Here is a 12,605-nt window from a genome sequence, read left to right on the forward strand (position 1 = left end):
CTAATAGTCATCTAGTGTATATACGAACCACTGAGTAGGACTCAGGTGAACTTTAAACTCAGTTGGTAGTTTAGGGTCATTTCCGGTTCTAAATTCTCTCTTGCATTTAACGTTGTTTACTATGTATTGACGTAGGAAAATAACATATTTTTGTATGATTGGTGAAACGTGAGACGGTCTTCCGTACAAATTGTTATGCCCAGAACATTAATCCCGGAACAAATAAGTTTTGCACTTGCATCAGCACGACTCCATAATGGCGTTGCACACGTTTTCAACGTGACCTTTCGACATTTTTCGATAAGCACGGATGTAAAATTGAATTCAGACTGACACAAATGTAAGACATTCAGTGGAATACTACCTGGATGATATGATCCATTCTGTCCTTGTTGAGAGTGGACCTTAATTACAGTTTGTATAATTTATTTTTCGTGATTACGGAACAACAAACGCTTCCTAACTTGTCTGCACGTCGAACGGTATTTCCTCCTCTCCTCATGGCCAGTTCTGGGACTTTAATATAAACGCCGTGAGTGTCAACATCTTGACTCCATATATATGTATCATCAAACCATTGAAATGATGAGGTTTCTCACCACACCGCTTTTGAACGAGTTGCGGCGGCGTCTCCCGCTGGTATCTACTGTCGCAAATAAACATCTACCGATCACCAGCCTTCTCCCACCCCACCATTCTGCAACCCCACGCCGGCCTCTCTATACTGGGGCCACGCTAAGAAAAGATGTACCCCTCCCTCAGTCTAAAGCAGATCAGACTGAAGAGAAACTGGACCTGGACATATGGAAGTCTGTGATGAGGTTGCAGGTCCCAGGGGTGGAGGAGGAGGAGAAACTGGGAGGTGAGGAGGGAGGTGGTGATTGTGCTGCTGGAGGTGTAACAGGGCAGGAGGAGATCTCACCACTGGAGGCCACCAGAGAGCTGGTAGTGATGTGGCGTCATGCCGGGAAGCTGGTGCCAGAGACCATGACTGACGAAGAGCTGGGCATCCTGGCGGAGCTACAAACCAAATCCTCCAAGAAGAAGTACCTGAAATACTTAGCCGTCAAGGAGGGCCACAAGAAAAGCCACAAGCAGAAGCAGGAGAAGAAGAAGGCAGAGAGGAGTGAGAGGATTCAGGAGGACGACAGGATCAGGCCTGGTGGTCTGAGAGGAGGAGGAGAAGAGGAGGGGGAACTGAGGAACACCTTTCTGCTCCAGTTTTGGGGTCGTTCCCTGGATAAGCTGCTGGGCTGGAGGTCGGCCCAGGCCATGGTGTTCGGACAGCCACTGGTGTTTGATATGTCCTACGAACAGCAGATGACCCGTCGGGAGGTGGAAAACACTGTGTCCCAGCTGATGGAAGTGGAGGGGTGGAACAGACGAGCTGCGGACCCCTTCCACCTGCACTTCTGTAACTTGCAGCCGGACGGCGGCTACCGCAGGGAGCTGGTTAAACGGTACGGCGCCGAGGCCTGGGAGCGTCTCCTCGTCACCTCCACGGAGCGACGTCACGTGGACCTGTTCCCCCGGGACGACCTGGTCTACCTGACGGCTGACTCCCCTAACGTCCTCCGTACCTTCGACAACTCTAAGGTCTACATCGTGGGCTCCATGGTGGACCGCTCCATCCAATCAGGGCTCTCCTTGGCCAACGCCAAGCGTCTGAAGCTGAACACGGCACGTCTGCCGCTGGATGACTTCCTCCAATGGGAGACGGGGGCCAAGAACCTGACCCTGGATCAGATGGTACGCATTCTGCTGACGCTGAAGGAGCGAGGGAGGTGGGAAGAGGCCCTGGAGCACGTACCCAAGAGGAAACATGATGGATTCTACCAGGAGAAACCCCAGCAGGACAGAGACAGAGGATCAGATAAGGACAGGAGGTTTTTTAGTGGCAGAACCAGAGGAGACACAGGGTTCAGGGCTGGGGACAGAGACTGTGATAGAACATTCAGAAGTGGGGACAGAGAGAGGTCATTTAGTAGGAGAGACAGTGTATTGAAGAGTGGGGACAGTGATAGATCAATCAGGACTGGGGACAGAGGAGACAGGGACAGAGACAGAGACAGATCAATCAGGACTGGGGACAGAGGAGACAGGGACAGAGAACGAGACAGTGATAGATCAATCAGGACTGGGGACAGAGAAGGAGACAGAGCAATCAGGACTGGGGACAGAGGAGACAGAGATAGTATGGAGGAGTGGAGACAGAGACAGATGAATGTTGTGGTCAGAGAGAGAGGATCCACTAGCAGACATAAGGACAGTGTATTCAGTAGCAGGGACAGAGGAGACAGGGACAGAGATAGTACGGAGGAGAGGAGACATAAGGACAGTGTATTCAGTAGCAGAGACAGGGTAACAGTCAGTAAGGAAGCAGGACCGACAGGGGATTCAGAGGACAGGCAGAACACGCAGACCACCACCAGGCTACGGACCTCACTAAAAAGCAAGATGGAGGATCGGAACAGTACAGCCAAGAGCGGGAAGAAATGAGGAGAGGAAGAGCAACCAGACATTTCTCCTCTGAATGTGCTTCCGTTTCACCATGTTGTGTTAATGGATTCAGAGATGAACTGATGAAAAAGCACTTCTAAATGCCTTGAACATTAAACATTTTGATAAGCAACTCAATGAGACTGTTGATTGTTAAGGAATCTTTGGCGTATTGATACTTCGTGTCAATGTACAACTGAAAAAATACATATAAACGCAACGTGAAGTGTTTGTCCCATGTTTTATGAGCTGAAATAACTAGAGAACATTTTCCACATGTACAAAAGGATCATTTCTCTCAAATCTTTGCACAAATTTGTTTACATCCCTGTTAGTGAGCATTTCTTATTTGTCAAGATGATCCATCCACCTGACAGGTGTGGCATATCAAGAAGCTGAATAAACAGCATGGTCGTTACACAGGTGCACCTCGTGCTGGGGGACAATAAAAGGCCACTTTGGCAACAGCTCCGGGTGGACATTCCTGCAGTCAGCGTGCCAACTGCACTCTCCCTCAAAACTTGAGACATCTGTGGCCATTGAGCTGTGTGACAAAACTGCACATTTTATTAAAAGTGGCCTGAGGGAGTGTGCAGTGGGCATGCTGACTGCAGGAATGTCCACCAGAGCTGTCGCCGGATATTTTAATGTTATATTTATATTTAACCACAAAAATGTTAATGTCATTATATTGTCTAGTTTTAAGTTAAAAACCATTTACTCCAGTTTAACTTCCATTCATCCTGTATTCAAGCGTTATGATGGACAGATTCTCACTAAACAGTAAATAGATTTAACAAATTAATTCTGGTCTCTGACATGAAAGAATTTAGAAAAAATCTTTACAAAGAGAAAAATGGTCAACAACAAACCGTTGCACAAAAAAAAAATACATTAATCTTATTTTCTTTAATCTAATTACACGTTTTCTTTAAAAGTTAAATGTTTTCAGTCTCTAAATTGGGACAATGCCTTCTGAAAGGACAGTATTCATACCCTTTGACCTGAATTCAAAACGGATTCAATTTATATATTTTTCTCTCACCCATCTACACACAATGCTCCATAATGACAGTGAAAATGTGTTTAGAAATTTTAGCAAATGTGTTGAAAATGAAATAGCTAAAATATCTAAAATGTATTCACACCTAAAACACAAGGTCAAAATCTACACTTACGAGTTGTGGCCAAGACAGTGGATGTTACTGAGTGGCCTAGATAGTTTAAACTTAAACTCTACTTGAACATCTACAGAAAGACCTAAAAATGGCTGTTTAGCAATGGGATCAACAACCAATTTGAATAATTCTCACCCATCTACACACAATACCCCATAATGACAAAGTGAAAACATGTTTGGTCAATACTTTGTAGAAGCATCTTTGGCAGCGACTAAAGCTGCGAGTCTTTCCGAGTAAGTCTCTTAAGATCTTTCTACGCCTGGATTGTGCAACATTTGCCCGTTATTCTTTTCAAAATCATTCAAGCTCTGTCAAATTGGTTGTTGATCGTTGCTAGACAACCATTTCTAAGTCTTTCTATAGATTCTGAAGTCGATTTAAGTCAAAACTGTAACTAGACCACTCAGGAACATTCACTGTCTTCTTGGTAAGTAACTCCAGTGTAGATTTGGCCTTGTGTTTTAGGTTATTGTCCTGATGAAAGGTGAATTAATCTCCCAGTGTCTGGTGGAAAGCAGACTGAACCAGGTTTTCCTCTAGGATTTTGCCTGTGCTTGGCTCCAGTCCGTTTATTTTTTATCCTGAAAAACTCCCCAGTCCTTAACGATGACAAGCATACCCATAACATGATGCAGCCACCACTATGCTTGAAAATATGGAGAGTGGTACTCAGTAATGTGTTGCATTGGATTTGCCTTAAACATAACACTTTGTATTCAGGACAAAAAGTACATTTTTTGCCACATTTTTTGCAGTATTACTTTAGTGCCTTGTTGCAAACAGGATGTATGTTTTGGAATATTTGTTATTCTGTACAGACTTCCTTCTTTTCCCTCTGTCATTTAGGTTAGTATTGTGGAGTAACTACAATGTTGTTAATCCATCCTCAGTTTTCTCCTATCACAGCCATTCAACTCTGTAACTGTTTTAAAGTCACCATTGGCCTCATGGTGAAATCCCTGAGCAGTTTCCTTCCTCTCCGGCAACTGAGTTAGGAAGGACGTCTGTATCTTTGTAGTGACTGGGTGTATTGATACACCATCCAAAGTGTAATTAACACCTTCACCATGCTCAAAGGGATATTCAATTTTGACCCATCTACCAATAGGTGGCCCTTCTTTGCAAGTCATTGGAAAACCTCCCTGGTCTTTGCGGTTGAATCTGTGTTTGAAATTCACTGCTCGTCTGAGGAACCTTAGAGATAATACACAGATTATCATCAGATCAATTCAATAAATATAACACTCAGAATAAAAACCTGATGCTGAATCAATCATACTGCTGGGGAGGCGGGTAGCCTAGTGGTTAGAGTGTAGAGGTGACAGGTAGCCTGGTGGTTAGAGTGTAGAGGCAGGTAGCCTAGTGGTTAGAGTGTAGAGGTGACAGGTAGCCTGGTGGTTAGAGTGTAGAGGTGACAGGTAGCCTAGTGGTTAGAGCGTTGGGCCAGTAACCAGCAGGTAGCCTAGTGGTTAGAGCGTTGGGCCAGTAACCAGCAGGTAGCCTAGTGGTTAGAGAGCGTTGGGCCAGTAACCAGCAGGTAGCCTAGTGGTTAGAGAGCGTTGGGCCAGTAACCAGCAGGTAGCCTAGTGGTTAGAGCGTTGGGCCAGTAACCAGCAGGTAGCCTAGTGGTTAGAGCGTTGGGCCAGTAACCAGCAGGTAGCCTAGTGGTTAGAGCGTTGGGCCAGTAACCAGCAGGTAGCCTAGTGGTTAGAGCGTTGGGCCAGTAACCAGCAGGTAGCCTAGTGGTTAGAGCGTTGGGCCAGTAACCAGCAGGTAGCCTAGTGGTTAGAGTGTAGAGGTGACAGGTAGCCTAGTGGTTAGAGCGTTGGGCCAGTAACCAGCAGGTAGCCTAGTGGTTAGAGCGTTGGGCCAGTAACCAGCAGGTAGCCTAGTGGTTAGAGCGTTGGGCCAGTAACCAGCAGGTAGCCTAGTGGTTAGAGCGTTGGGCCAGTAACCAGCAGGTAGCCTAGTGGTTAGAGCGTTGGGCCAGTAACCAGCAGGTAGCCTAGTGGTTAGAGCGTTGGGCCAGTAACCAGCAGGTAGCCTAGTGGTTAGAGCGTTGGGCCAGTAAACAGCAGGTAGCCTAGTGGTTAGAGCGTTGGGCCAGTAACCAGCAGGTAGCCTAGTGGTTAGAGCGTTGGGCCAGTAACCAGCAGGTAGCCTAGTGGTTAGAGCGTTGGGCCAGTAACCAGCAGGTAGCCTAGTGGTTAGAGCGTTGGGCCAGTAACCAGCAGGTAGCCTAGTGGTTAGAGCGTTGGGCCAGTAACCAGCAGGTAGCCTAGTGGTTAGAGCGTTGGGCCAGTAAACAGCAGGTAGCCTAGTGGTTAGAGCGTTGGGCCAGTAACCAGCAGGTAGCCTAGTGGTTAGAGCGTTGGGCCAGTAACCAGCAGGTAGCCTAGTGGTTAGAGCGTTGGGCCAGTAACCAGCAGGTAGCCTAGTGGTTAGAGCGTTGGGCCAGTAACCAGCAGGTAGCCTAGTGGTTAGAGCGTTGGGCCAGTAACCAGCAGGTAGCCTAGTGGTTAGAGCGTTGGGCCAGTAACCAGCAGGTAGCCTAGTGGTTAGCTAAAAGCTAGTCCCAACGGTCTTACAATGTTTCCTTTCCTCATCTCCCTCCCTTATGAATGACCGTCTAATGTCAGGTCTGGTGTAACCTCTCTCAAAGAGTTAAACAACCAGGTGAGGGGAGTTCCTTACTAATTAGTAACCTAGACAACCAGGTGAGGGGAGTTCCTTACTAATTAGTAACCTAGACAACCAGGTGAGAGCAGTTCCTTACTAATTAGTAACCAAGACAACCAGGTGAGGGCAGTTCCTTACTAATTAGTAACCTAGACAACCAGGTGAGGGGAGTCCCTTACTAATTAGTGACCTAGACAACCAGGTGAGGGGAGTTCCTTACTAATTAGTAACCTAGACAACCAGGTGAGGGGAGTCCCTTACTAATTAGTGACCTAGACAACCAGGTGAGGGGAGTTCCTTACTAATTAGTAACCTAGACAACCAGGTGAGGGGAGTTCCTTACTAATTAGTAACCTAGACAACCAGGTGAGAGGAGTTCCTTACTAATTAGTAACCTAGACAACCAGGTGAGGACAGTTCCTTACTAATTAGTAACCTAGACAACCAGGTGAGGGGAGTTCCTTACTAATTAGTAACCTAGACAACCAGGTGAGGACAGTTCCTTACTAATTAGTAACCTAGACAACCAGGTGAGGACAGTTCCTTACTAATTAGTAACCTAGACAACCAGGTGAGGACAGTTCCTTACTAATTAGTAACCTAGACAACCAGGTGAGGACAGTTCCTTACTAATTAGTAACCTAGACGACCAGGTGAGGACAGTTCCTTACTAATTAGTAACCTAGACAACCAGGTGAGGACAGTTCCTTACTAATTAGTAACCTAGACGACCAGGTGAGGACAGTTCCTTACTAATTAGTAACCTAGACGACCAGGTGAGGGCAGTTCCTTACTAATTAGTAACCTAGACAACCAGGTGAAGGGAGTTCCTTACTAATTAGTAACCTAGACAACCAGGTGAGGACAGTTCCTTACTAATTAGTAACCTAGACAACCAGGTGAAGGGAGTTCCTTACTAATTAGTAACCTAGACAACCAGGTGAGGGGAGTTCCTTACTAATTAGTAACCTAGACAACCAGGTGAGGGCAGTTCCTTACTAATTAGTAACCTAGACAACCAGGTGAGAGGAGTTCCTTACTAATTAGTAACCTAGACAACCAGGTGAGGACAGTTCCTTACTAATTAGTAACCTAGACAACCAGGTGAGGACAGTTCCTTACTAATTAGTAACCTAGACAACCAGGTGAGGGCAGTTCCTTACTAATTAGTAACCTAGACAACCAGGTGAGGACAGTTCCTTACTAATTAGTAACCTAGACGACCAGGTGAGGACAGTTCCTTACTAATTAGTAACCTAGACAACCAGGTGAGGACAGTTCCTTACTAATTAGTAACCTAGACGACCAGGTGAGGACAGTTCCTTACTAATTAGTAACCTAGACGACCAGGTGAGGGCAGTTCCTTACTAATTAGTAACCTAGACAACCAGGTGAAGGGAGTTCCTTACTAATTAGTAACCTAGACAACCAGGTGAGGACAGTTCCTTACTAATTAGTAACCTAGACAACCAGGTGAAGGGAGTTCCTTACTAATTAGTAACCTAGACAACCAGGTGAGGGGAGTTCCTTACTAATTAGTAACCTAGACAACCAGGTGAGGGCAGTTCCTTACTAATTAGTAACCTAGACAACCAGGTGAGGGGAGTTCCTTACTAATTAGTAACCTAGACAACCAGGTGAGGGCAGTTCCTTACTAATTAGTAACCTAGACAACCAGGTGAGGGCAGTTCCTTACTAATTAGTAACCTAGACAACCAGGTGAGGACAGTTCCTTACTAATTAGTAACCTAGACGACCAGGTGAGGACAGTTCCTTACTAATTAGTAACCTAGACAACCAGGTGAGGACAGTTCCTTACTAATTAGTAACCTAGACAACCAGGTGAGGGCAGTTCCTTACTAATTAGTAACCTAGACAACCAGGTGAGGACAGTTCCTTACTAATTAGTAACCTAGACGACCAGGTGAGGGGAGTTCCTTACTAATTAGTAACCTAGACAACCAGGTGAGGGCAGTTCCTTACTAATTAGTAACCTAGACGACCAGGTGAGGGCAGTTCCTTACTAATTAGTGACCTTAATTCATCAGTCAAGTCCAGGGAATGATCAGAGACCCACAGACACTCTGCCGTCCGTGGAATGGCTTTGACGCGTGTTATATAACTTTGACCATATTATTTTTGGGAAGCCCAAATGATTCTAAGATGAGTACTTTCAGATTTTCCGAACTCACTTCCTCGTTTAAATCACTTGCTCTGCTCACGTTCTGAAGCCCACAATGCAGTGGGAGGTTCTAAGGGTTATGAGACGGTGATGGACTGAGAGATCAGCCAATTAAAACCAGCGGTTGTTCTGCCGTACTTCCGGTCAAGTCCCGTTCTGAGGCCGCTGTGAAACCAGACGGTTCGACGGAGAGAGAGAGAGAGAGCCGACCGGTGTTCCTCACAGCGGCCTCCGTTGACCTGTCCAGGTTAAAAGGTCATGACCCCTGCCCTCTGATCCACTAGAGTACCAGGATGTCTCCGCTGCAGCGCTCACAGCAGTTGAAGGTGATGTTCTCATAGCGAGTGTAAGGGTGGAACCGGCCGATGCTCTTCTTAGTGGTCAGGAAGGCCGAGGAGTCAGAGATAGAGAGGGGGGAGGTTTTTTCCTCGTTGTCTGAACAGGAAATAGGGTCCAGGATCTTCAACACCTGAGAAGGGAGTGTGGGGGGAGAGAGAGAGAGAGAGAGAGAGATGGGAAGAAGGAGAGAAAGACAGAAAGAGTGAGGTGGTGGTTTCTGGGTAGAGGTCAGTGTGAGTGTCCTGCTGGAGGTCCGACTCCACTTCCTACCTTCTCAGCCATCTTCTCAGCAGGCGTGTGTGAGGTGATAGGGAGCTCTGAGGCCTGTCTTCCTTTCCTCAGCCCGGCTCCGCTGCTGCTCCCTACAGGCCCTACCTTACCCAGCAGGCGGGAGTTGATGGCTTCTGCCAGCTTGTGATTGGCTAGGGCAAGTTCTCCCGTGCTGAGTGGCTGGGCACTTGGGTAGTAGGTCTGCTGTCGACCCCACTGGAGAGAGACCAGCAGCTGCTCCAGAGACCTGGGAGAGAGAAAACACAAACACATCATCTGTATCGCTGGTAATGAAAGTGTGTATCTCAGCAACTTTATGTTCCTATGTGAAGCACAGAAGTCCTACTGTACCTGTGGGTTAGTTAACATCACGTCTGAGTGTTTTAACTGAGCACCAGGTTCATATATCAGTGTCGTACCTGTGGGTTAACATCATGTCTCTGGAGAACTCGTCTCTCTCACTCAGCAGGTCTGTGATGACGCTCTGAGCCTCTCTGGTCTGGTGCTGGAGAGAAACCCTGGCATTGGTCAGCTCCTCCGCCATCACTCTTGAAGAGATACCACACACACAAAACAGTCAGTCAACACACACACACACACACACACTACACACACACGCACACACACACACACACATACACTACACACACACACACACACAACACACACTACACAGTCAGTCAATACACACACACACACACACACACACTACACACACACGCACACACACACACACAAAACAGTCAGTCAATACACACACACACACACACACACTACACACACACGCACACACACAAAACAGTCAGTCAATACACACACACACACACACACTACACACGCACACACACACACACTACACACACACACACACACACACACACACACACACACACACACACACACTACACACACACACACACACACACACACACACACACACACACACTACACACACACACACACACACACACTACACACACTACACACACACACACACACACACACACACACACACACACTACACACACACACACACACACACACACACACACACACTACACACACACACACACACTACACACACTACACACACTACACACACACACACACACACACACACACACACACACACACACACACACACTACACACACACACACACTACACACACACACACACACACACACACACACACACACACACACACACACTACACACACGCGCACCTGGACGCCAGGAACTTGGTCCTCCAGACGTCACATTGTATGGACATGCGTTCCAGCTGTTCTGCCGTGGAGGCCAGGCTGCGACCCAGAGCCTCGTTCTCTAAGATCATCTGGTTCTTCTCTCTGGCCAGACGCTCAAAGTGGTACTGCAGGTCGTCTCCTACAGAGGCTACCAGCAGCTTCTTCAACTCTCTGTTCACCTATCGGAGAATACAGATGTTGAGTTGGTTTAAATACGGACCGAAGTACTGTGTTTCATGTGCCGACAGATTGTTAAAACAGAAGTACTATCCTTATTTCATCGGGACAAAGGCAAGTGCTGCAAAACTCAGGATTCAGATTAACTCCAACAGTCGCTGAACAATTCCAAATATTGTGGTTAAAAGTGTTAAAGGCCCAGATGCAGACGTTTTTTTTAATCATTTCTGGGAAACGATTAAGGTCCTTACCGTGAATGTCTTCAATTAAAAATGGTTTTAAAGAAACAGAAATAGAGTAATTTCTCAAGCAAGAATTTAGTTAGGACTGTCTGGGAGTGGTCAGAATAAGGAAGGGAAAACGGAAAACTAGCTGTTATTGGCAGAGAGGTTTGGAACTCTCTTTCTTATTGGTCTATTAAATGATTGTTCGGTCACCAGGCAGGCCAAACCTCAACCCCACCAAAACAGGCTGAAATTTCAAATAGCTCTTACACTAAAAGGGCCTTATCATCATTTTCACAGTAGTACTCCAAACTCAGTGTGGAAATATATATAAAAACACAGTAATTTGACGTTTTTGATGGCACTGGGCCTTTACGTTAACTCATTTACCCACCTCAGTCTGTACATGAAGCTGGTTGAGGAGTCCCTCCTTGTCCTGTAGCAGTCTTCTCTCTGAGTTCTGCAGCTTCTCCATGGCTCCTCTCAGGTCCTCCAGAGGAAGGGAGGGAGACGGGGGTCGTTCGTCCATCTGCTGCCCAGCCCAGGCCTCTCCTTTCTCCTCAGCCGGACCCACATGACCCCCACTCCGGCTGATGGCGGCACGGGGAACAACGATCCTCACCGCCTCCACCACTACGCAGGCCTCCCGGGGAACCTTCCCCAGGTGGAGCACCCCGGGGAGCTGAGGGGCAGACGCGATGTCTCTGGGACTGGCTCTGGGGCTCTGCTGGGGGGTGGAGTGGGGGCTGTGCTGGAGGCTGGCGGGGGAAGGGTGCGTCGTCTTGGGACTTTGTTTGGGACTAGCTACTTTAAGTAGCGGCACCGAAGACAGAGGCGTATCCACGACACCGATCTCCTTAGCGACTGGGGGCTCGTCTGTCTCCATGCCGTCGCCGGGGCCCCTGACTGGACGGACGGAACCTGGAACGTAGCAGACAATCTGGAATGTTCTCTCTCTCTCTCTCATTGTATTGACTGGAAGAGTTATCAGGTCTCAGCATCGCTTTGTGTGATTGGCTGAGAGGATGTAAACAACAGTCTGTGAAATGATACAGGTGATAACTACTTACCTCTGTCTGCTACTGCGGCAGTAGACATGATGGTACAGGAAGTTTTCACAACAGTCCAGTCGAATGACAGAGGGACAGGACGATGGGTGACTTCCAGGATGGCAGTTAGATCTCTCTCCTGAAGACAGACAAACAAATATTGATTCTGAGTTAACCAACCTGTTAGCCATGTTAAACAAATAAAATAAGAAAGTAGAGAGAGAATATCGCAAGGCTCCTGTAAATAACTAATGGACTTTTTCTGCCTTCAATTTCTTAAAAAAAATATGTTTTGAATTGGTCAAATTAGAGTTAAAACAGCTGACCTTTCTAACTATTTGTTTACTTGGCTAGTTAACTAGTTGACTTCAGTCTCTGGCTGAGCTCCGAGGTTAAAATAACTCACTAGTTATGTGTGGATGAGCTTTATTAACAGCACTGTCAGCACATGATCAACACCCAGCCGGGTTAGATAAGGATTTCAGAGAACAGACTTCAGCTTTCCTCAGCTAACAGTAACTGACAACGAACCGTGTCCTGGACATAAACTTATAGACATTGTTAGCTAACATTAGCGGTGTCAAATGAAGTGTAACGGTGTCAGAATAAACATTGTACATACTGTGTTACCCGATGAAGAAAAACAAAAGATTTCCTCTGTTAATAAATGTTGGTCGCCATTTTGTTTGTGTTGTCACCGCCCGGATACTGTTGGCTTGGCGGACGGGCTGTCCTGCACAAAACTGACTCTGAATCAGC

General features: G+C 46.9%; 2 protein-coding genes across 2 annotated transcripts; one reads left to right on the forward strand and one right to left on the reverse strand.

Annotated features, from left to right (window-relative positions):
- Positions 1 to 243: 243 nt before the first annotated feature.
- trmt10c (tRNA methyltransferase 10C, mitochondrial RNase P subunit) lies at positions 244 to 2,730 on the forward strand. Its single transcript, XM_014151163.3, has one exon. It carries the CDS (start codon positions 562 to 564, stop codon positions 2,497 to 2,499), a length of 1,938 nt encoding a protein of 645 aa, XP_014006638.3. The 5' UTR covers positions 244 to 561; the 3' UTR covers positions 2,500 to 2,730.
- On the reverse strand, positions 2,722 to 12,562 carry blzf1 (basic leucine zipper nuclear factor 1). Its single transcript, XM_014151165.3, has 7 exons — positions 12,469 to 12,562; positions 11,868 to 11,985; positions 11,192 to 11,718; positions 10,376 to 10,575; positions 9,570 to 9,698; positions 9,151 to 9,397; positions 2,722 to 9,010 (listed from the first exon to the last, which is right to left on the reverse strand). The coding sequence occupies exons 2-7, from the start codon at positions 11,893 to 11,895 to the stop codon at positions 8,822 to 8,824; spliced, it is 1,320 nt and encodes a 439-aa protein (XP_014006640.1). The 5' UTR covers positions 11,896 to 11,985; positions 12,469 to 12,562; the 3' UTR covers positions 2,722 to 8,821.
- Positions 12,563 to 12,605: the final 43 nt, after the last annotated feature.

This window comes from Salmo salar, chromosome 17 (genome assembly GCF_965601325.2).
Source record: "Salmo salar chromosome 17, fSalSal1, whole genome shotgun sequence".
Lineage (NCBI taxonomy): Eukaryota > Metazoa > Chordata > Actinopteri > Salmoniformes > Salmonidae > Salmo > Salmo salar.

Coding starts and splice junctions, on each gene's coding strand:
- trmt10c (XM_014151163.3), top strand. CDS start 562: ATGTATCATCAAACCATTGAAATGATGAGGTTTCTCACCACACCGCTT.
- blzf1 (XM_014151165.3), bottom strand. CDS start 11,895: ATGTCTACTGCCGCAGTAGCAGACAGAG. Junction 11,719..11,867: donor TGCCGCAGTAGCAGACAGAG/GTAAGTAGTTAT, acceptor GCTACGTTCCAG/GTTCCGTCCGTCCAGTCAGG. Junction 9,398..9,569: donor GACATGATGTTAACCCACAG/GTACGACACTGA, acceptor TCTCTCTCCCAG/GTCTCTGGAGCAGCTGCTGG.